Here is a 24,433-nt window from a genome sequence, read left to right as displayed (position 1 = left end):
GAGGCAATACAGTCTCAAAGCCATGCAGAGGAGAAGGGGCGGAGGCAATGCATGCTCATTTTATCCTTTTTGATAAGACATTTCAACACACAATGGGCTTCCTCTCTGAAACAGTAATGTTAGAGAGTCCTTTACTGGTGCAAGGAAGAATAGAGTTGAAACTTCATGGTGTGGAGCCAGCTTCAGTTAGGAGTCAAAACCAAGGAGCTTTTTCACATGCTTGTGGGGCTGCATTCCTGGAAGGTTGTTCCTTAGAGTGCTAGGCTGGACAGCTGAGGATGTATTCATTTATTTTCCCTCCTTTTACTTTAAGGATGGACTCACTCCACTCCACTGTGCTGCAAGAAGTGGACATGACCAAGTTGTGGAGCTACTCCTGGAACGAGGTGCCCCACTGCTTGCACGGACCAAGGTGCGTGTCTTCTTGGAATGCGTTAAAAGCTTTATGTAACTTTCCACAGAATTTTCAATGTCACTGAAAGGACAAGGAAGAAGACATGAACATTTCTGTTCTCCCAGAGGAAATGTATTAATGGGTAGAATGATCCAAAATAAATTTTTCTTACATAATTAGGGACTATCCATTCCAAGTATATGAAACAATGTACATTTCTTTGCCCCTCTATAATATCAGATGAAACACATGGTATGCAGTGCTATTGCACTTTTGTTGCTTCCTAAGACTGTAGGACACAGAGATGGGAAAGTTGGGTCAGTCACTCCTGAGAGATGATTCCTGGTATATATTTTCCGATCCTTTGTATGAGCTGACTAGGGCCTGTGAATTGCAGCTTCTTTTAATTGTTTACATGGACTATTTCAGACTTGGAAAATTGTTTCAGTGTGTTGTTCTTGATTTCTGAAAGGCACACAACTTAATGCATTTCCTACAAATGCTTTCCCTTTGGTCAGACTAATGAGAGATAGTTACTTATAGTATAACAGCAAACCCCACTGAGCAGCACTTCACATCAGTAAATTTCAGAGTGCCTGACAAAGGTAGCTGGTCTTGTTAGCTGGGAAACAGTGGAATAGAGTATTGCAGTCATGTGCTTGAGGTCCCCTGGAAGATCAGGAGGGACAAACAATTTAAATACCAGTTTCAGACCATTGCACTGTTTACTGGGCCCCACTCCCTCAAACATAGCTGAAAACAAGGGCAATTAGTGTACTCTGATCCATAGTTGTCCTATTGGACACTTGAGATTTTCTCTTCCTAGTCTTCAGGAGGTTTTATCACTGGGTTGCAAGCATTTCAAGTACATCAAGGATGTGCTCAAGCTTTGCATCCTTGATAGCACCAAGTTTATACAGGAGGGATCCACGGGAATGGGGATTGTAGGGAAAAGATTCCTTATGATTTCACTGATTCCTTTGGTGGGAGAAGGTGATTAGAAGGTGAACCTCATGTGTCAACATCCTCACTTCACTAAGAGGTAGAGAGGCTCAGAAGAACAGACCCTGCCACATATATTGTGCACACTTCGGGCAGGATTCCCAGATGTTGCTATTCAAAGGCAGATATTGCCAGTCAGGAGAAAATATCAGCATTGCTGTGGCAGCATCTGGATGTCCCCACTGTGTTGAGGACTAAGCAGAGCAGAACTGTCCAGTGAATAATTCCCTTATTCCAGGTGACAAATAGTCAGTTTGACCACACCTGTTCAAGTCTGTATGTTACTTTAAAGACACAGTGTTTTTTAAGTACCTTATTGCATGTAAAATGAAATTAGATCTAAAAGCAAGTTCTTCTTCTAACTTCCAACTGAAACAGGTTATTCGAAACTGGAGACAGGCAAATATGTAAATATTAAAAGTATGGTTTTTTCTGAAAACAACTTGTTATAAATATTAATAGTAACGATTATCTTTCCTTTTAATTGTCTGTCTTCCATGAACTTCACTATTTACAAAAAGATCTATTAAAGCCAGACAGGGCTATAAAACTCCTGTTTCCACTGCCTTGCAAGTTGTATGATTTGAACAAAAGGTCCAACCATGGTGGTGGTTGAACGCATCATTTCCCAGAAGCTCGGGGATCAGGTTTGCCAATACAATTTGTTTTTAAATTGAACATCTAAAGAAAAAAAAAAGGTTTCCTTAATAAATATGATGAAGGGTAAGTAGGTGCTTCTCCTCTAATTAATACACAGCCTATGTCTTAGTGTTACGATGAGTATCCCCAGAACTGTCTTTTAAGGTCAAGATATGTTTTATTAAATCATGAGGCAAGATCCTTAGATTCTTTTGATTAAAATCTGATTTTAGTTAATTATGTCATGTTCCTCTAAATTTGCCTGTATTTGCTGGAAGGGGAGGAGTGACTACAGCTTTTTTCTGTTCTAGTCCGTAGCTGTTTCAGTGATGGTCATCCTTCTAATATATGCTATATATGCAATCTAAGTGAGAGTTACTGGAAGTTACTGTACTGTTTTGTTTCACCACAGAATGGACTCTCTCCGCTTCATATGGCAGCCCAGGGGGACCACGTGGAATGTGTCAAACACCTCCTGCAGCACAAAGCTCCCGTGGATGATGTCACACTGGATTACCTGACTGCCCTCCATGTGGCTGCACACTGTGGCCACTATCGTGTCACCAAACTTCTTCTGGACAAGAGAGCAAATCCCAATGCTCGTGCTCTGGTAAATCTGTCCCACCTGTGTCATGTAACAAATCTATGCAGGGCAGATGGGTAGCTCTTACCCATAAAGCTAAGTGAAAACTGCCAACAAACTCCAACAACCTTAAACAGTTGCAGTAACAACAGGAGTTGGCACACCTGTTGGTTACCAATACTGTACCTCAGATCATTAGGCCCAGTCATGGACCACGTCCTGTGTTAAGTGGCTGTAGTATTAGCTCTGGAAGCTCAGCGGAGTTCCTAAAATCAGAGCCATTTCTAGCTGGTGCAGAAATTCTACTGAATTAATAGTTCAGTTTTCCGTACTGTGTGATATGATGCACAAATAGTTTCTAAGCTTTCAACTGCCTCTGTATGTTAATTGGCATGGAAAAAATATATAAGTTAATATTTCTGTATTATGACATTCCCTTCTATTAGGTGCCATTTTTCTTCCTTTTCAAAAAACAGTTCTTCTGATACTTAAAGGAAAACAGGTATGATTCCTTTCACTTACTGATCAGACCAGTATCCCCTAACCGAGAGAAGAACATCACATTTGGCTCTGGGAACATATTAAGCTTTCAAGAGTCTTTAATCTCTCCAAACCCAGACAGGATTTCAATTTTCTCTAATAGGAAGTGTCCCCATGAACTGTTAGCTGGATGGAAGTTAAAATACCGTTATATTACACCCAGTGGGAGAAGGAAAGAGACTGTGAACACTTGAGATGCTTCTGCATGGCAAGAAGTCTGGCATTGACTGCTGTATTCAGTGCCTCCACAGAACTTCCACCGCAGGCCACTCTGATGTCTTCTCCAGCTTCTTGCCTTCTGTATGACCATGTTTTTCTCTGAAGGCTTCCCCTATCCCTTACTTCCTTGGAATTGACTTTTTATCGATGCAATTTTCTTCTACCCTCTTATTTTTCTTGGTCTCTCTATACCAGCAAATCCCCTAACCTTTCTTGCCCCGTTTTCTTATGGTTTTCTTGTTTTGTCTTACTCAGTATCATGTTCACTTGGTTGATCTTTTTCAATGCTGTTTTCATCCTTTCTTGTTTTTCTTGACAGTCTTCTGATTAGCTGTACTTTCCTCAGCTACCCACACATACACATTATATATTAGCCCCCACATCATCTTTCTTTCCTTCCATGATCAGAAATATACCTTCTGTTCCTCTCCCTCCATCCCAGAGAAACATCTGAAATTGAAGGAGAACACCCTCAGGCCGCTGCCTCTCTGCTCTCTTCTTCCAGGCTGGGTTTTTTCCTCTCTTGTTTCCTCTCCCGTCAGGGAATTGTTGTCTCTGGCTTGTTTTTAATATTTAGTATATTAAATGTTTCTTATAATTTCTGTTAGTGATATGTTTTTTCTGCCTTCTCCTCTCCCCCATCGAACTGTTCCTCACTTAAATAGAAGTAGCAAAATTAACTCAACTCAGGCAGTAAAATTAAGTGGAAATATGGAAACTTCTGAAACAGTGAAACTCCAATGAAATATATTGACACATGTTGTGCGAGGGTAAAATATCTAATGGTTTTGATTCCTTCTTTAGGAATTGGAGAAGGCTAATAGTAGTAATAGTAATATTCAGCAGAATTCTGTGATGGAATAAATTTTACAAAGAATTCATTTTCAGTGAGATTTTTTTAAAAAATCGTTTATGTTTGCGAAATTATTTGGGGATACAAGCACTATATGAGCTGTTAGCTTTTTCAATTTGTATATGCTTTAAAGCACCTTCAAATCAACTAGTAATTAACATTTCTCTTAACAGAAGCTGACTGTGGAATAATGTCTCATGCCTCTTTCCATGAGCTAAGATTTCATTGATAAGTTCTGTTTACTGCTAGTTGATTGTTTAGCAATACTGATCCTTTTCTTTAGAAAATATAGCAGTTTTTCAACATTATCTAAATATGTTACCTGTGCTTTTCACTAAAATGTTCACATATGGTGTTTGCTTAGCTTTAGGCACACACTTAACCTGCATTAACTATAACAGTGCATAAAAGCCTGAAGTCAAAACATGTATTACAGTATAGGGTATGAAGACATGCTTTGAATTGCACCCCAATCTTACTGAATGAGCATTTCCAAAGAAATGAATATGTGCTGATGTTATGCACAACATTAAAACTATTGTCTCATGATACAAAATGCTGTGTTGCAATCTTGATTGAAGATGTTCACTTCTCCACCGCTTCCTGTTCCTGCCCCATTTAATTTCAATCCAGATGAGGGCTGACACCTGGTTTACAATGCTTTATGACTCAGCAGAGCAGGAATAAAGGAAGGGGGCCCACAGATACTTTAAGAGTGAACTCTCTGTATTGTGAAGCAATCTTTTCCTATAGAGGAAAAAATATAAATAATATGCTTTATTCATTTCAAAAGACATTAACTGATTTCAAGGTGATCACTATAATTTCTTACATTTTCCTTATGTTAGGCAATCTTGGGAACCACTTTAAGTTGTCCTAACATATACTTGTGTGCAACCTTTGGCACCACATGCATACATGTGCACACGCATACACTTGAAAGTCAGAACAGGCATGTCTGTATTTGGTTTTTGGGGATGGAAGTTCAGTTTCTCTCCATTGCCAGGGAATGAAGCAGCACCACTGCTTTGTTGTGCCTCAGTCTACTGGGAGATGTCTGTAATTCGTAACCTGTTGTGCTTAAAGAAAAATTGCTTCTGGTACTCTTAACACTTGTGCTCCCAGTGTGCCAGCATGGAGCTGTGTGAAAGTGTAGCTGCATGTTTTTAACTAACATGACTGTCTTTTGCACAGAATGGTTTTACTCCACTGCACATTGCCTGCAAGAAAAATCGCATCAAAGTCATGGAACTCCTGGTGAAATATGGGGCTTCAATCCAGGCTATAACAGAGGTAGAAAAATGTTTCATGTCCTGAAGAAACATTCCTTTTCTCTCTTCCTTTTTTGCCTTTTTTTTTTTTTCTCTCTCCTATCATGCCTCACTTTCACTTATGTTTTATTTAAACGAAGAAGCCCCTTCCGTACCCCCGTGCAGAGGAGTAAAACTGCTCTTGCTTTGTTTCGCAGTCGGGCCTCACACCAATACACGTGGCTGCATTTATGGGCCACTTGAACATAGTCCTCCTTCTGCTGCAGAACGGAGCCTCTCCCGATGTCACTAACATTGTGAGTATGGCTTTGACTAGAATCATCTGTGCAATACCTCCTCCAAAAAGGGTCTGGCCTACCATGTAGCTCAACCAAAGGTCACATTTTATTGATACTTTATTGCATTTTAGGACAAATTATTCTAACACCTTTAGTGAAGAGAGGACAGTGGTGATTGTATATGCATTATAAACCAGCTGTGGTTTCATGTATTCTTCAACAATGCTTGAGTAGGTAAAGTTTCCCTTAGAAACAGACAAAGCTCACCAAATACATCCAAAACTGGTAACAAGCCAAGTCACAGGGAATATTGTGTTTCCATTCTGAAGGATGAAATTTAAGTCCAAAAGGCTCTAATTTCTGCTTGCATAGCTTCACTGTCTGCCATGAAATTGTGTCATTTGTATCAGTGAAAGGGTATAAAATGCTTAAAACCTAACAATTAAACAAAAAATAAAAATGTTAAACTCAAGATGTTCATTTTAAACAGGAAATTCCAGAATCTGGTGCCTTTCAAAAGAACATGCTTAAATCTAGAAAATGTGACCTTTGGGAGGTAACACAAAGTGCAGAACCTGACTTACCATAGAAATCAGTGTTTGTATACCAATAGCCTAGTTACCAAGAAGAATAACAACAAAAAAGAACATGATAGTTTTCTGAGCTGTATTTCACAGATATCTTACTGTTTGAATTTGTCAGTATAAACAAATATTCAGCTTATGACCGCCTGCACTTTGAAAGCAGCTTTTTGTCAGTAAATAATGTTATATATAGATAAGTGTTCCCAACAATAAACCATCAAAAATTAAGTAATCTGGGCACACTGGACTCATCAGTTTTTCTGTTAGGAAAATATTACATGGAACCTAGTAAAAATGTTGAGCACGGAGTTGTTTGCTTGAATCATTAGAACAGACCTTTCCTGACACAGTCTCGTACTGCTTTCATACTTCTTTAATAGAAGCAATCTTTATATAAAAACTTTATTGATTATATGAGAGCCAACAAGAAATTCTTGTGGAAGCAATTAAAAGTATTGTGTTACTAGACATTTGTGGGTAAAGTTTAACACTTTACAATTTATGCTGCACAGGTGTCTTGGCTTTCACTTGGTAAGCTGAAGTTCCCTGTTGAATTACTAACTGTTTCCAAAAGCTAAATTGCTTTGCTAATTCAAGTACAAAAGGGTCTTTATAGAAATATAATCTTTAGAGTGTGTGAAATGTAAACCTTATTCACATTTTAAACAGCTCATTCTTTGAGTAATAAAGTTTATATAGATGAAATTCTCTATTAAGATTTGTAGCTAGGGCTGTGGGATTTTATTTGTTGCCTACTTACTAATCACAACTGGTAATACAATGTTAATTAAAAAAATTACAAGATACATTGACTCTTGGTGAAGAGTGTTTGCTTTAATTAGAAGTTCATAATAGTAGGCAGGCTCGGGCTGCTTCTTTTCCTACATCTAGACGAAGGACAAGAAGACATGATTCTCGATTTTGATGCAGAAGATCTTGACCAGAGTGTTCATTCTGGCAGTTTTACAGTTTAACTTGATAGTTGTGGGGTGAAAGCCTTACAACAGAGTATACTCTAGCTTGAGAGTAAGGAGAAGGAACAATTTAAGACAAAGAAGTGATCAGTCCTGCTGTGTTGTCATAACATATCAAATATAAAGCTCCTGGATGCGGAACTGTCCCAGTTCCTAATGTACCAGATACCAGGGACTGTTTTAGTCCACTTTAGGACAGTGCACTCACACAATGTTGAACAGAGCAAAATTAAGCTAGAAATGCCATTATCAAGGAATACTTGCTTTCAGCGTTCCTTGACAAACCTATGCAAAAAGTATTAAATGCTTTGAATGTATCATCCATACTTCATGATCCTGATCTGAAATTCCACATCAGTCGACTTTCCAAAATTTCATATTCTCCTTCAAATTCTGTGGGCTACAAAAGGCTTGAAAGAAGATTCATTCCATGGCCTGCAGATAAAGCTACACTGCTGAGCACAGATTTTACAGATTTCATATGCTGGCTCAGTTGTGCACAGCCACTGCAAGGCGTTTTAATGCTGCCAGCTCCATACAGTGTGCAGGAAGAGACCATCTGGAAAAAAATCCCTTTCCATCGTGAGGCTTATGTGCCTCACGATCCTTTAAGAGAGACAGGCTCAATATACTCTTATCTCCTGTGCAGTACACAAGCTGAAGCACTGTTATGTAGAAAGCTGAGGAACATATGTGACCAGGATAGTCTATACGGGAGAATTTGCTGTAAGACAGGATTTTCATTCTGACCCTCTGTAGTGAGGTTACATTTGTCTGGGATCACCAAGTTTGCAAACCAAAGCATACCCAGGCCCAGCAACACGTATGCATGCACCCTTCTGAACTACCTCTTACTGGGTCTGAAGCCAGATTCTCAGCTGGCGATAAGGCAGGTCTCTGCACGAGCTGGTGTGGGTGGAATTTACACCATTGGAGCTCTGTTTCTTCGTGAAAGTTGAGGACACTGAAACGCTTTTGCTTTTCTACAGCGTGGAGAAACTGCACTGCACATGGCAGCACGTGCTGGGCAGGTGGAAGTAGTTCGCTGCCTCCTGAGAAATGGGGCCCTGGTTGATGCTCGAGCCAGGGTAGGTGTTCTGCTTACAATTTTTTTTGCTTACTCAGAAACAGCTGAAGCAGAGGATCTAGGGAGGACCAATTTCATTTTTATTTGATCTGTCGATTCAATATTAAGCACATCTGAAAACAGTTCTGAAAACACTAACCTGGGCTGACCCTGATTGACAGCTCAGCCCCACACAGTCCTTTGCTTACTGCCCCTGCAGCAGGACTGGGGAGAGAACTGAAAGAGTGCAAAGCAAGAAAATCTCTTGGGTTGCGATAAAGACAGTTTAAAGGTGAAGGAGAAAGGAAAAAAAAATCCCTGCAAAAGAACCCCTCCCTCTCAGAAGTGATGTAAAGGCAATCACTCACTACCTCCCACAAGCAGATCGATGCCCAGCCAGTCTCTGAGCAACAGCACGGAAAAACTCACCCCCTAGTTTTATTGCTGAACATGACGTAATACAGTATGGATTATCTCTTCGGTCAATTCAGGCCAGCTGTCCTGGCTGTGTCCCCTCCCAACCTCTTGCCCACCCTCAGCCTATTCCCGGGGCGGGGGGGGACGGGACAGGGGGATAAACAGAGAAAGCCTTAGGGCTGTGTAAGCACTGTTCAGCAATAGCTAAAATGCTGGTATGTTATCAGTGCTGTCTTGGACAGAAATCTAAAAGAGAGCACCACACAGGCTGCTGTGATGAAAATTAACTCCATCCCAGCTAGACCTAGTACAGTGTGCCTGACTCAGACCAGCAATAGCTGTTCTGTCTGAGCAAGGAGGTGCACAGCCATGTCCTAACACCAAACATCAGAGGTTCTGATAGCAGTTTGTGCCAGATTTTGAAGCTAAAAATGACTGTTGGTAGAGCAAGATGCAGCTGTTGTAAGGCAAATTAAGAACACAAAGGGAAGCAAGTGATGCTCAGAGTGAGGTGTGCTATCTGCCTGATAAAAGGAAAAAACAATGTTTTTCTTCACAGTTCTCTGTGTTTTAATAGGGCATTGCTGAAGCTGATCAAAAAACTAACCTGTGAGCCCTCCGTTACTGCCTTTTTTTGTACTATTACTTCCTATAATTTTTGCAAGACAAATTCATAGATATATCTCTTGGGATCAACTAGATCATTGTGTTCAGGGTGGTTCTGTCTGTGCTAATTATCTACTTGATTTGAGTTGTAGGAAGAACAGACTCCATTGCACATTGCTTCTCGCTTGGGTAAAACGGAGATCGTCCAGCTTCTGCTACAGCACATGGCCCACCCTGATGCTGCAACAACTAATGGGTACACTCCACTGCACATCTCTGCCAGAGAGGGTCAAGTTGATGTTGCATCAGTTCTCCTGGAGGCAGGTGCCTCGCACTCCGTGTCCACCAAAGTAAGACAAAATGCTGACATCTGTATTCCAGTAGCACAGGCAGTGCATGCCAGCGCACACCTGCTCCACGAGGAATGTGCTTTCACACTCAGAAATTGAATTAGTTTTGGTCTTTTCTTTTGTTCTTACTTAAATCAACAGTGATCCAATAGACTGAAGTAATGTATCAGAAGTTAATAAAATTTTGACATATTTTGCTGTCATCTAAAGTTGGGAGTTTGGCTCCTGCTGGAGCCAAATGCAGATCATGATAAATTCATGGTTCCAACAGGTTTAAAATGCACACAGTCTTTGTTTCTGTCTTTCCCATTGTGTTATGTTTTGGCCAAAACTTTCAAAAAAAGAAAAGGAGATGATGATGACACTTTCTTTTTCTTTTTTTTTTTTTTTTTTTTAGGAACAGGCCTGCTTAGTCTTCAGTACCTTGTTTATTTAAATAGTAAAATAATTCTCGTGTGTGCTAGCTGAAAGGAATGTTCCTAAAACATACAAGTCAGCATCTGTCCAGTCCCATCTAATGCTGAATCTATTTTCAGTGGTTCTATAAATGAGGTGTCATATGACACAATAGGCCATTTTGTCTGGGGTTATAAAAGAAATAGTTTGCAGAATAATTATTGGTTTGTTAGCCAGAAATGTTTACAATAGATTCCTAACAGAGTGATGAATATGTAGGAAAACAGATAGCTGTGTATAGAATTATGTGCCAAGACATCTTTTCCAAAATTATCATGTGTTTAAGTGAGAATCGCTTAATTCTCGCTGTTATTTTAGGTTTTAAAAAAGTATCCCTGATTTTACAGCTGGAGCTTAAAACAAATTTTTGAACAATGGGTTGTCTTTCAGGGTTTAGAAGACTAAACCAGCAATTTTCAAATTGTGATCCACGGATTACTAGGAATGCTTGCTGTTCTCGTTTTATCCAGCTGTTAAATCACATTAAAAGGTCTAAAAATACACTAAATACTTTCCTAATTTCCCATATTGCTTTATGGCAATTGCTTTAGTACTGAAGGAACATTCTGTAAGTATGAATAGGAGAAGATGTAGTCCACTAGATAATCTCGCTACAGACCTGTGATTCGTGAACTGGAAATCTTTGAGGTTGCCTGACGCAAACTCTTTTTGATGTGGAATTAATGGACAAGATGATAATAAACTTTACACATCACTTATGTGTCAGGCAAATAGGTCATTGTAACTCCCCAGAATTACTGTCAGGGCAGCGGTGCAGTCTGCCACCTACTGTCCTGCATCCATGAGTTTGTTTTCCTTATCAACGTGTTTTTTCAATTTAAAACAACAGGTAAAGAGCATGTTAGTTTCATATAGACCTTATACCTGTGTTGTTCTGACAAGCATTATTAAAACAAATAGAGAAGGACTCTTTTTATTTAAAAAGACGAGATTTTTAGTCTTGCCACAATGTATTTCCAGAAGCATTGCTGTTGAGTCAGGCGTGACTTTTTTTAGCTGCAGTTCAGAGGCTGCAGCAGAACTTGGTGGCTGTATGGATACATGAGTCCAAATATAAATCATTCTTCAGCAAACTCTAAAGGAGAAATATGAAGTTTGGAGCTTTTCTCACTGAGTTTAGTTGATGTTTCATTGTTACTGGCAACAATTGATACAGGAAATATTTCTAAAGCTGTTATCATGAAACTAAAAAATGCAGCTGGTTTGGAGTAGAAATTTGAACAAGTGCCTTCATTGCCCACACACAGAGTGTATGTTGCTAGTAGAGTCTGTATCAGCCTGACAGCACCTACATAGGGAAGAATAATAAAAGAGAGTTTTTCATGCTTCTCAAAGTACTTTTAAGAGAAGATGCTCTTTCTAGGAACAGTTACTGATTCTGCAAGCTAGAATATAGGTTGAAGAGTAAGTGCTTAATACATAGTTTGTAAAAGAGAGGTGTCAGAATGACCTTTAATGTAAATGTATGGTTTTTATCTCCTGGAATTTTTCAGAAGGGATTCACACCTTTGCATGTGGCTGCCAAATATGGGAGCCTGGAAGTGGCAAAACTCCTGCTGCAGCGTCGTGCCTCTCCTGATTCAGCTGGCAAGGTACTGACAAGAAAGAAAAAAATAGGCAGCAGCATTTTGCGTCCTTCTTTAGGAAAGAACTGTGTGAAACATGCACATGAGAGAAGCCTGCAGCTACTTTCACATGTTGGCTTTGGCTGTGTTTGGGTGGCATTCCCCCCAGGGTGATGGTTATGGGTGCTAGTTGTGGGACTGGTGCTACCAAGCGTGTGGGGTTGGTATCCCTGGCAGGAGGGCACAGTGTGTGCAGCTCTGAGGGCAGCTCTGTTTGTGTGGCTCCAGTGGAAGCACCAGTTCCATTAAGCTGTCCCAAGTGTCAAAATCCGAATGCATAAACACAGGGGCAAGGCCCAGTTTCCCCCATTGCTGTGGGAATTGCTTAGCATGGGCTCTGGAGAGACAGCAAACCAGGCTTGTGGCCTCAAACCACCAGGCTGCCCAGATCCACCCTCCTCCACCGCTTCTCTCCTGCTAACGGCCGGCTGCCTGCCGCGGCCTTGCCACATGCCGGTAACCTCACGCCCGGCGCCGGCCGCCTCACACACTAACGGCTCTGTAACGCGTCCGCCCCCCACACTCCTAACGCCATAACCACCCTTACAGAACGGCCTCACCCCCCTCCACGTGGCGGCCCATTACGACAACGAGAAGGTGGCACTGCTGCTGCTGGAGAAGGGCGCCTCGCCCCACGCGACCGCCAAGGTGAGCTCCCGCCACCCGCCTCAGGGACTCTTGCAGGAGAGCAGCCCGGCCTCCACCTTTCCTACCTGGCTGCGGGCGTGCTGCCATGCTGAGCCTGCCTGGGAGCTGCGGGGATGGTGCCAGGCAGCGTCTCAGGGCCGTGTACGCACGCTGCAGTGTGGGGAATGGTCTGTTCGATATAAAGAAATAAAATAATCCCCAGGGTGTGGGCGGTCAGATGCTGGAACGGGCTGCCTGGGAGGGTTGTAGGGGCCTTGGAGTTGGTCACGGTGTGACTAGCTGAGTCACTGAGCTGCCTGAAGGTCAACAGCGGGAAGTTGGCCCTGGCTGGATGACCCCCAACCTAAATTAGTGTATGTCTCTCTCAGACCTTTGTTGAAAAAGAAGAAATGTGTATGTGTATGTATATATGTATGTGTATATGTTTGTGTGTCTCTCAGCCCATTTTTATGTTTGTGAGATTTAGTCATAGCTGGAAGTCACTTCAGTATTCTGTAATATTAAAAATCATGTGTATATGCTGACCACGCATACAGATAATTCATTCCAGGGTTAGAAACAGTGTCATGATATCACTATGTTAGGCAAAGGCTACTAAAAGGGAAAAATAACAAACAAACTGGTGCTGATGTCAGAATGTTCTGCCCCATGTGAGGCTGCTCTTGTATATGCTGCCAAAAACCGTGGCCTGTTAAGTGATTGTATTAGAGCTGTTGTTTCCATTGTGGTGCATGAAGAGCAGCAAAAGCTACAGTTGCAGTAGTATTGTTTCATAAAGCTCCCTCTTAAAAAAAACACAGACCGACCAACAGAACACCTCTAGAGAGACTGTCTGCCATAACTCAAAATTTCCCTCAACAGTGCATTACAGAGCAATTAAAGGTGGGAAGTTGTCTTATTGCCAGAAAGCACCATCAATGCTGTTCCGCTTTGCTTGAAGGGTTAATTTGATCAGAAACACATTTCTCCCTATTGCTGTTTCCAGCCAGTGCCATGACTGACACACGTATCAAAATTCCATATGCAAACACGCTTCTGCCCACACACTCCGAACAAGCATAATGCAACGAAGAGTATGCACCCATCACTCATTGTGGAGAATGTCACTCATCAGTCAAAAGTGAATTATTTACAACATAGGTTATTCAAAATGTAGGTGTCAAATTTGGGATTATTTGAAGGTATCAGCTGAACAGTGCTGCCTACCCTGGTGAAGGATGGCTTTGTTCTAGTTTTGATGGTGAAATTAACAGACAGACGAAGCAACACAACAGCTGGGAAATGTGTGGCCTTGAAAATTTAATGAACTCTCATGTCTAGTAATAAGAGGTAACAAAATAATACTGTTTTATGGTGTCTGAATTCTTAGGCTTACATGGCTGTTGTGTTTATTTTATTTTCATTTTGTTTTCTGACTGGTATTAGAATGGATACACTCCTCTGCATATTGCTGCCAAGAAAAATCAGATGCAGATAGCTACCACTCTATTGAACTATGGGGCTGAGACCAACATTTTGACCAAGCAGGGAGTCACCCCACTTCATTTGGCCTCCCAAGAAGGTCACACTGACATGGTGACCTTGCTTTTGGAGAAAGGATCCAATATCCACGTGGCAACAAAGGTAACTCGCAACTGGAGACAAACTACTGTGGGTAGGAGTATCTGGTAAAATGCAAAGTACAGTGTGGAAATGATGTCACGTTGTCAGGAATTCTCAGCTTTACTTCCTTATATACATATTTGTGAATCTGCAGAAGTGACAACAGGTGGGTGAACAGTAAAAAGGAGAAGGGGGTACCTGGGACTGGCAGATGGATTGACCGGTTAACTTGTATCATGTAATTATTAGCTGTATTGGAAAAGGCACAGGAGGAGCTGCAGCTCTTTGCCATGACTGAAGGAAAATGATGTAACATCTGATGCTGGTAGAGAGGTTACAGGAGGAGGGCAGAGCAAGAGAAAATTGTTTCTGAGCATTCAGGAAGTCAGGACTGCAGTATTTTTGATGTGCTGCAACCTTGTCATTTCTCAGGTGTTTTGCATATGCTCCTGAAGTTTCACATTAGATGCAAAGAAAGAGGAATGTAAAAATCTGGAGTTTGTGGGTTCATGGGTAGATGCATTTTGTGGTATAAAATTTTGTGGTATAACATTTATCAGAAATCTGAGAGCTACAGTTCAGTGCTCTTGCCAGCAAAGGTGCTTTTCCTCATATATTTACTCTTCGGCCCTCTTTCCAAGTGGAAGAAATTTGCTGTGCCTGGCAGATAATGAAACAACATCATTAGCGGAGTAGTAAGTGAGAAAAATCCTATGGAGGACCTTTCCAATTTTTTTTAAATTTTTTAAATTATTTTACGTGACAGCTTTCTCATAGAAAACAAGTTCCTCAGAAAACCCCTGTTACTGTAGATCTTCATTGGTCACCAGATATATCCAGGCATATATGTAAGTCTTATTTACTTCAGGTTAAAAGCCTGCAGCTTTTGTTCATACAAGACAAAAGAGAAGGCTCAAGTCTCTCACTGTCTGGCATTAACGTGTTACACTACCTAACCAATGAGAGAGAAGATGCTCTTCATTTCTCTTTGAAAATTTGTTCCCTGCCTTGTTCACAGGGAAGCACTGTGTGCGTGATCACAGGGAGTTTTTAAAGGCTGCATCCATTGCCTTGGCATCTTTGAATGGGATCTATTTCTGGAGTTATTTTCTTCCTTCTGACTCGTGCCTGCAGTTGTCAAGGTTCCCTTTCCTGTCGTCTGAGGAGTGGGAAGCACATTTACTGTGCTTCCCTAATTTATTAATGGGCTCCTCGGCTTCCCAAGTGACATTATTGTATAAAATCCAAGCGTGATCATTGATGCCTGAGAGTTTTACACTGTGGTTATGGTGATGTAATTGCTTTGGAGCTGTTTGTCAGCCCGAACAGGAGAAACATCAGCTCTGCTTTGTTTAAAAAATACCCACCCATACTTAAAGGCTATAGTTAGGATCTCTTAATCTTTTAAGGATGAGAAAGTGGAAAAGTCTAGATTTCTTCCCTCATGTAAAATAAGTTCTTATTTTTATCTTTATTTATTTATTTATTTTGTATATTCCACCTCCAGACTGGACTGACATCCTTACACCTTGCAGCTCAAGAGGATAAAGTGAATGTAGCTGAAATACTTACAAAACACGGTGCAAACCAAGATGCTCAGACAAAGGTAAATCATGGAGTGGCTACTGTCTTCAGTGTGCTAAAGGATGCTACCATTGTAAAAGGAATGTTCCACTGAGCTTGCAGTTTTACTTCTTTGTTCTCTTATTGTAGCTTGGTTATACACCTTTAATTGTGGCGTGTCACTATGGAAACATCAAAATGGTGAATTTTCTTCTCAAGCAGGGAGCAAATGTCAATGCTAAAACAAAGGTAAAGAACTTTTCATTGCTTTTGCTCTTTCTTATGAATTTGGTAACCAAGCACTACAAATACATACTGTAGAGTCCTTTTCACTAGGAAACTATAATTGCTGCGTGGTACATGTCAGCATATGGTGATTCGTGGCTGTAGTGGAATCGCTTCTCTCTGCTACATCTCATTGTGTATTGTTCACAAAAGAAAAGTCAGATAATTCTTTGGGTGTATGAAAGAAGGAGATAAGAGCATCAGTTTTACTTATTTTTTTTCTCATTTGCACGTGGTTTACACCAGTGTAATACCAGTGTGCTGCTAAACTAGTAAGTAACAATTCAGACACTTTGAGGGTGATGCCAGGTTCTCTCCAGTCTGCTGGGGGAAGAGTGGGAGGAATTATTGCTGTTCAGAATGTGGGTGGTATGACTTTGTGAGAGGAAGCAGCTGTGGTGGTGGAATGCAGTTTACTGATGACAGCTTCGGGGATTTTTTTGAGGGGAGTCTGGGTACACTGTTACTGACCAGTTATACTGAAATGGACCTGAGTGCCTATAGCCAAAGTTTTGAATGAATTCCACTGACTTCAGCAGTTTCTTCTAGTATAAACTGATGGGCACAACAGCTGATTGTGATGCATTTTGTAGCAAGAATTGTGTATCTCCTGAGTATACACAGAGAGGTTCTGGTGACAGCAACAATGTGTTGCATCCCAGATATCATTACATCACCCTTTATCAGGAAAAAGGCTAATTTGGGAGCTGCAGGGATTCAGCTTAGTTAAAGCTGGCTTCAGGCAATAGCTTCAGGCTAGCTACTAGTTTCACATTGCCTGTTTGGGGATCAGCATGAAGTCCATTGGTATTTCTAGTGACATACTGTATCTTACAAATACTAAATCAAAATCACGGGCTTGTGGTCTGCTGGTCCCTCTGGCCAGCTCCTCTGTCCCCAGCTGCAACCTATGAGATGGATTCCTTTCTCAAAGTAGCACTATTTCATCACAGTGCTCACAGCTCAATGTTGTAAGAAACAGCAAAGTAAATAAATAAAAGACGCTGGCCCATCCCTCATGAGATCACCCCAAATCATTGGGCAAAACCCAGGGATTCCAAAAGAACAGGCAACACTACTAGCAAAACAGCTGATAAGAATTAATAAAGCAGACACTAGTAGGATCCAAATGATAGCTGCCAAGACATTCAGCTGAGGCATTTATTTGGAGGTGAGCTAAAAGGACAGACATACTTGTGTCTTTAGTATGAGGTCTCACTCTAAGTCTAAGGGGCCATTGGGTCACATTCCAATGCCATTTCCCCAGGTATTTAACTTACTTAGAAAAGTTTCAGTGAAGGCAGTGAGTTTGTATGAGTATGGGGCAGTGGTTCTTCAAAATCTCAACCTAGGGAACAATAAAAATACTGGCAGTCTGTCAGCTGGTACTGTGGACTCAGTTAAAAATGCAAATTCATCCTGGCTAGATTCAGGGTAGGCATGTTAAAGAATAGTAACCTCTGTTGCAGCTGGGTCTTTAACTAGAGAAAGCCTGCACGATGCTTTGTGTCATCTCTGTGAAAAATAATATGGCTGAATTCTGGTTTTGAAGGACCACACTAATACTTAAGTAAAGACAGTGAATTTACTTTGCACTACAATCTATGGTAAAATCCTTCGATTTCTTAGTAGTCCATGCATGCATACTGTAAATATAAGAACTGTAACAGTTCTGAACTATCACTGTTTAATTAGTAGTACAAATCATTACTTGAATCTATTCGTTTGCAAAAGAGATAACTCTCAGAGTGTTTCTTTCAGAGCCTGCCCCCAGGCTTTACATAAGTGTACAGTGAGATCAGCTTGGTGGTTTTTTTCCAGTTTATTCTCTGCTTGCTTTCAAAGCCCGTTGCAAATAATTTTGTAAATTAATTGCCTGACTGGACCTTCACAATACCATCTCAGATCAGCTAGCTGAAGTAGACTTTGATTATGTTTCTGTGTTGTGTAACATTAGAATGAATCACTGGAGCAGATATGTATACGGAGTCAAGCGTGTTTATTAATACAGACACTGCGTATGTTTTTTTTAGTGGAATAAGAGCTTGGTCAAGCCTTTTGAAGGCAAAATAAAGATAAAATTGATTGACATTTGTAATAGGTGTATGTTGTTGGCCTTTTTAAAAGCAAATAGTCTCAAATTGCTGCTGTTAAAAATTACATATTTTTTAAATTGGCTCAAATACTTTAAAGGCAAATCTTGGGGCTTCTATAGAAAACTAAGATGTGAAAAGAAGTAAAATGTTCTCTGCCTCAGCTATGATTCTGTGTCCTTAGCATGCCACTTTACTGTTCCTTGTTATTCCTCCCTCTGGTTTAGGAAATGAGGAATTATCTGTCTTTCCAGAGATTGCTTATATTGTGAGATGAAGGGTGATCTTTGAATAAAAATATTATCTTCCTTTGTCTTTTCATTAATCTGGGGAAGGAGTATTATTATTACTAAAGATTTATTATCTTTGGGTCAATTAATGGTGTAATTTCTTTTTGAAATGTCTCAAAAGGAGCAGAAGGAAGCAAAGCAAAGTGTCTAATCTAATTACTGGTGGTTGTTTTTTGTTTGTTTGCTTTTATTGTAATCACTGTGGACAACAGAATGGGTATACCCCTCTTCACCAAGCTGCTCAACAAGGCCACACTCACATCATTAACGTTCTTCTCCAGCATGGGGCCAAGCCCAACGCCATCACCACTGTAAGTCTGGGAAGTGCCAGTGGGAACTTGTTTCCCTGGACAGTTCTTTTCTTTCTTTCTCAGGGCTTGAGAACAAGCCTTTGTTTTGGTGAATGTATTCCTAATACAGCTGGTTGTCAGATGTGTAACTTCCTTTTCTTTTCCTTATCCTCTTAAGGTAGTTCAGATCAGATCTAACTCATTGTGCACTGATCAAAACATGAGCTGGGGAAACTGCTATCTGAGCTGCAGGATCAGGCTGGCCACAGCTAGCTGTGCTGTGTTTTTCAGTTGCCCTCTGCATCAACACTTCTGTCTCTGAATTGATATCTCGATAAGGACTTTTCTGTAATAATTAAGGGGAACACAGAACATGAGCTGCTTTTTTTTTTTTTTTTTCTCTTACTGAGTTCACTGATGTTAATGCCTTCTCAAAACCCGTCAATAACCTCTGGCACAGCTCTTTCTCAGCCAGGAATGTAACTGTCCTATTTCATTTTGATGTTGTTATTAGTCACCTCTAATTGGGTAATCTTTAATTCAGCCAGAATGTCCAAAACTCATGTCATTCCCCAGAGTGGATCAGGTTTCTATGTACATACATTGTTCATGCTTAAATCAGCACTGGCACCCTGTTTGGTGCTGGAATGATCACACTGAATAATCTTCTGTGGAGGTTATCCAAAATACCAGTTTATGCACCAGATCATCAAACAGGAGACCATTGTAGTCAGCTTCTGGGGCTGTAGGTACTATTGGGCATATTCAACTGAAGGCCTCTTTATTTGCTTTCAGTCCTCATGTTGGGGCTGTCATGCCCAAATCTGACCCAAGCAGGTTTCAAGGATGTGTCTTTACTGCACAGTTTGCATGCTTTCTCAGGTACTAGATCTGTTCTTGTCCACACATAGCAACTTCTAGGTTGAGATTAAGAGAGAATTTCAACCAGAAACATTTGGCAGGGGAATGTGGAAGTGGGATATGAGCAGTTAATGTGCAAGTGATGGTAACGGTCAAATTATTTGTGCTGTGAAGATGCTAATCTATTAATTTTGTGCTGCTAATCCACAAACTGTGTTGCTTCAGGGTTGCTGAGATAGACTAGTACAGAGGAATTTAAATTATAGATAACCAAAGCCAATACTGAAGTAGAGAGAAGCCCTCAGGCTCATATCCTTCACACAGTGCAGTGGTGTCACAAGAGAAATAATTTCAGTCCAAAGAGCATTGGCTTTCCATGATTCCCCTGGTAGGCCAGCATGTGGCCTTTGGTTCAGTGCAAAACAGAACAATTCTGTGTAGAGCTCTTGACAAAGAATCATGACACATGCCACTTCCTCCCTTCCCCAAGTTGAATGAGACAGAGACCATGGACTGCCAATGTCCCAGATGACAAAATGGAGATAAATAGGCCTAAATACTAAATTGTCATTTTAATGTCCATTTAATGAATGGCACATCTCTATATCATGGGCATTTAAACTGCAAATAAATGTATTTAAATGGAAATTAATTCCCCACCCCCAAGCCTTTTCTGAGTTTGTTAAATCATTAGCTTTTGTGTACTTTTATGGGACATACAATTTTGTTGTAAGGGGGGATAAAAGTGTATGTGAACAATAAAGCTGTAATCTTGTATTCTCCAAAGAGGGAATAGTACCTGATAAAGATTTAACTGTTTCAAGTGGAAATGAAACTGTAACATTTAAAAATACTTTTTTTTTTTTTTTTTGAAGAGTATTTCTGATGCAGGGCCATTTATACAAAACGAAACATGAACTTCTACACACAAGACATATTCTGTGTAGTGAAATCTGAGCACTGAAGGGTTAAACCATACAGCACTTTTTTATTTAGAATAGCAGGCAGATGTAAGTGTGTTGTGTTACCATGGTAATCGGGGCTATAGTCTTAAAGAAGTTACAAAGACAGAGTCAGATGTAATGGTAAAAAAACAGTGATTTTCCTAGGCTGTGCCTTGTTTTGGATGGAAATGCTGGCTCATGCAGTGTTGAGAGTGATCTCATTGGTTCACATCACAATCCTCCCTCTCATTGCGCGCTCTCTCTCTCTCCTTCTCTTTTTTCTCTTCAGAATGGTAACACTGCCTTAGCTATTGCAAGGCGTCTGGGATATATCTCAGTGGTCGATACGCTGAAGGTTGTAACGGAGGAGATTACTACCACCACAACTGTGAGTTGCAGATGCATTAAAATGTCTCTCTTCTTTATTCAGAATGTTGTCTTGCTCTTCTTCCCTCAGACTCTCCATTTATGTTTCCTTTTTTTATTTTCGGATTTTAGCCCCCCCTTTCTGTTGGAGCTTTGCAAAAGTGCTACAGTGCTTTCAGTATATCTTTTAAGCATGTGGAAGTGTGTGCAACACAACAGGCTTCACTCAGCTGGGTAACATCTATGGGCATACAGATGGAAAACAACTATTCAAAAGCAGAGTGAAACTTTTTTCTAGATATGGGTCTGAGCTGCAAACCCAAACTTTACAGAAGTTTGTGCATTGTTGTTTCAATCCTGTCCTGTTTATCTGTTTCTCTTTTCACCTCTCCTTTTCAGTCTGTCCTTACATTTACACACTTTTGACACCTACTGAGGCTCAACCATTGCAGCACACCACAGCAAGCTTCTCAGCATTTGGACTGTACCAGCCATGGAGTGGTGCCAAGCTTAATGATGCTCACTAGATGGCTCTGAATCGTATCAATCATCTTTTCACTCAAGTCACTTTCAGTTCAAATAGATCCTAGTTTTCCAAAATATAAAAGAATCTTCCCTCATGTGCTCAGTCCTCTCAGTCTTCCACGCTCTTGGTAGTCTGTATTTTGATTTCAGGGTTTGCGAATAGTATGTGCTGAATATCAGCAAGGTGGTACTGTTGCTTTAATCTGGGAAAAACTGATGTTTTCTGACACTCTGGGAGGGGAAGATTTTATCTGCTTTGATGTTTACCTCCCATCTACAATTGTTTTAGCAGGTAGGAAGGGAGAATATTAGAAACAGTGCATCATTTAAGAAGTTAATTTTAATTCCCATTACTGCATTTTATCTTGAAACACTGTTGTAAGGTCATGCTTTCCCCCCCCCCCCCTTTTTTAAATGCAAGAAGGATTAGCAGTCTAGAAAATTTATCATATCTAGATATCATTTAGGAACTCATAGCCATAAAAATTTACAGATTACTTAAAAGATGCCACTGCTCAATCAGAGAGGGGATTAGAGGAAGAGGAGATATCCAAAGTATCTTGTAAAGAAATGGGAAAATAGTTTTGATTTTGTTGTGTGCTGACAGCAAGTCCCACTGATATTAACTGAGGAAGATGGAGTAAAAGTAACATGGCATAAGGTTACAAATAGAGTGAGCCATAATTTATTAATGAACTGCAAAGATCAGACTGAGTCAGATTTGGACAGAGAATTCCAGCATAATTCCAGAAGTCTCTCAAGAAAAACCGCATGGTTTTGTTATTTATTTTGAGTTGTTGTTTACTCATGTAGCACATCTCACACGTACATAGATAAACGCAAATGTATGTATCCAGAGATTTAGAAAAATAAAACCTAGGTAAAATTTTTCAAGAAACTTTAGCTCTTTCTCACAGTGTCTTTTTTAGCCTCAATGACACCTTTGCTGTTCTTTGTGCTGTGTCCTGGCACGCTTTTTCCCTGATATGAGTATTTATGCCCTGATATGAGTTATAACTTCCTTTCTGTCATACATTGCATTGGACTGTGGAGCTTTGTACCTTGTCATATGTAAGTATTAGATGCTTTGTAATGATTGGGATTACACTATGAAAAGACACCTGTGAGTTATTTACTTTGGATAAATGTTTCTTTAAACTTTGAGGTAATGGATTTTTCTACCAGATACCAGATGCTTGGGGTTTAGGACTGAATCAAATGCTGAATCTTACTTGCATAGTTGACCTCTAATGCTTGTATATAAGAGAAATCTGAAGTCTTGAACTCTGCCTGTGTACAAAGACCTGCTTTTAAAAGTCAGGTGGGAACCCTCGATAAACTCAGATCTTTCAGCTATGAATTTGTCTGAGTCTTGTACCTTAGACATATATAGAATATAAACCTCTGATGGTGTTGTTCATGGTGAGGAATGTTGATTAAACATAATTTAGAACAAGTCCTCAAAAGGAGGGATAAATAACAGGCACTCACAGGCACTCCCTGCAATAAAGTTCTCCAGATGGTGAGGTTGGTGTTGCCAAACCAGAACACAGCATTTAGCAGTGAAAAAAAGGTTCTGTCACCATAGCTACTTCATTCTGTAAGGTTGTAGCTGAGTGATGCATGGAGGATGTTAGACAGGCTGATGCTTTATTGATATTCAAGTCACTGGTGTTTGAGATGAGGAAAAGATTTTCAGTGCCAAAGCCTTTGGTCTAACTTTGAACAAATTTTCCTCTTACTTGCATTAGTTTTATTATTAATGGAGCCACATGAATATAAAGCAATAGGGAGAATAAAGTGCACATATTTTTACTCACAGATTAGAGATGAATAGTGAATAAATCAGAATAAGCTAGAATTTCCAAGGTTTGCTATGCAGTTAAGTTTTGGGGTGTTTATACAAACAGGCATTGTCTTCCTGTGGATAAATGAATATATGAGGAGCTTTGAGGTTGTTTACAGTATACTGCTGTTGAGTAAGTAAGCACTGAAAGTGTGTACAGGTTTATGTACCTGAATTAGATATCTGAATTATTCTATGCCATTCTATGAAAATCTGGTCTTACAATGGAAGTCTTAAGTACAGAAGCCTAAAGTAAAGTACATAATTAAATTCTCAGTGGCACTAAACAGTAGAGAGTTTGAGAAAAATACATTGAACAATTTTCAAAGTGGGCCATTCATGGGGTTAGATATAGATTTTAAATTTTGAGAGTATTTGATGTTTCTAATGTGTATATCAATTAAAAAATCTAATATAGTAAAAGTTCATTTAAAAACATTAATTCACAACTTCTGTTGGAAACGGGTGTAGAATTAATGATTCTTGCTGAATTCAGTGTTCCAGCAATACCATTACAGATTTTTTTGTTCTTCTGAAACATGCACATGCTCATATGCACACACACTCTCTTGATTCTGTTTTCCAAACTTTGTTTCAATTCTTAAATTATGTAATAATTTTCTCGGACTGAAGGGAAAATCAAGAAGTAAATAAAGTCTTATTACTTCTCAGTAAATAAAGAATAATATCCGAGAGCCTTAGGCAAAGACCAGATTGCTGTTATATAGAGGCCTGTAAAAACCTAATTTACGAATAAATTGATATAATGATAAGTAAACCTTAGTTACTAGGGTCTGCAGATCTAAGCTAATAGAGAAACAGCATACGATGTGCCTCTATACCTGTAGCTTGTGGACTAGAGTATTGTAACATCCTTTGACTTATGTGTTCTAAGGAAATGGATTTTGGATGTAAGCTAAGGTTGGGAACCAAGGTTTCTGAAATAAATTTTGGCCATACAGCGGACATACAAAAACTACCTTTTGTAACTCCTAGGCAGGCCCATACTTTTCCCCTTTCTTCAGAATTTGGTCACCTCCTCTTGCCTTTGTGATTTTTTTCCTGACTTTTCATTTATTGTATGTGGGGAACATATGAACTGGCAATAGAGAATTTGCAGTATGCTTTCTGTAGATACAATTGCAATGCCAAGTACAATTACAATGCCAGTAAATTGGCACTTGCACACAGTGTTTTTCACTTCAGTTGAAAAATACACAGCCCTTTCACCTGGGTTTATTT

At 40.0% G+C, this 24,433-nt stretch overlaps 1 protein-coding gene across 17 annotated transcripts in view; it reads left to right on the top strand.

Annotated features, from left to right (window-relative positions):
• The window catches only part of ANK2 (ankyrin 2), a 253,472-nt gene that overhangs the window by 143,612 nt on the left and 85,427 nt on the right, over nucleotides 1-24,433 (top strand). For all 17 annotated transcript variants that reach the window (XM_074905236.1, XM_074905230.1, XM_074905229.1 and 14 more), the window contains 13 exons: nucleotides 314-412; nucleotides 2,448-2,645; nucleotides 5,425-5,523; nucleotides 5,699-5,797; nucleotides 8,327-8,425; nucleotides 9,579-9,776; nucleotides 11,747-11,845; nucleotides 12,428-12,526; nucleotides 13,952-14,149; nucleotides 15,636-15,734; nucleotides 15,842-15,940; nucleotides 18,572-18,670; nucleotides 20,744-20,842. In XM_074905236.1, coding sequence (XP_074761337.1) covers nucleotides 314-412; nucleotides 2,448-2,645; nucleotides 5,425-5,523; nucleotides 5,699-5,797; nucleotides 8,327-8,425; nucleotides 9,579-9,776; nucleotides 11,747-11,845; nucleotides 12,428-12,526; nucleotides 13,952-14,149; nucleotides 15,636-15,734; nucleotides 15,842-15,940; nucleotides 18,572-18,670; nucleotides 20,744-20,842 — 1,584 coding nt within the window. The remainder of the gene's footprint in view (nucleotides 1-313; nucleotides 413-2,447; nucleotides 2,646-5,424; nucleotides 5,524-5,698; nucleotides 5,798-8,326; nucleotides 8,426-9,578; nucleotides 9,777-11,746; nucleotides 11,846-12,427; nucleotides 12,527-13,951; nucleotides 14,150-15,635; nucleotides 15,735-15,841; nucleotides 15,941-18,571; nucleotides 18,671-20,743; nucleotides 20,843-24,433) is intronic.

Source organism: Athene noctua, chromosome 4, assembly GCF_965140245.1.
Source record: "Athene noctua chromosome 4, bAthNoc1.hap1.1, whole genome shotgun sequence".
Taxonomy (NCBI): Eukaryota; Metazoa; Chordata; class Aves; order Strigiformes; family Strigidae; genus Athene; species Athene noctua.
Note: the sequence above shows the minus strand (reverse complement) of the source record. Positions and strands in the feature narration are given on the sequence as shown.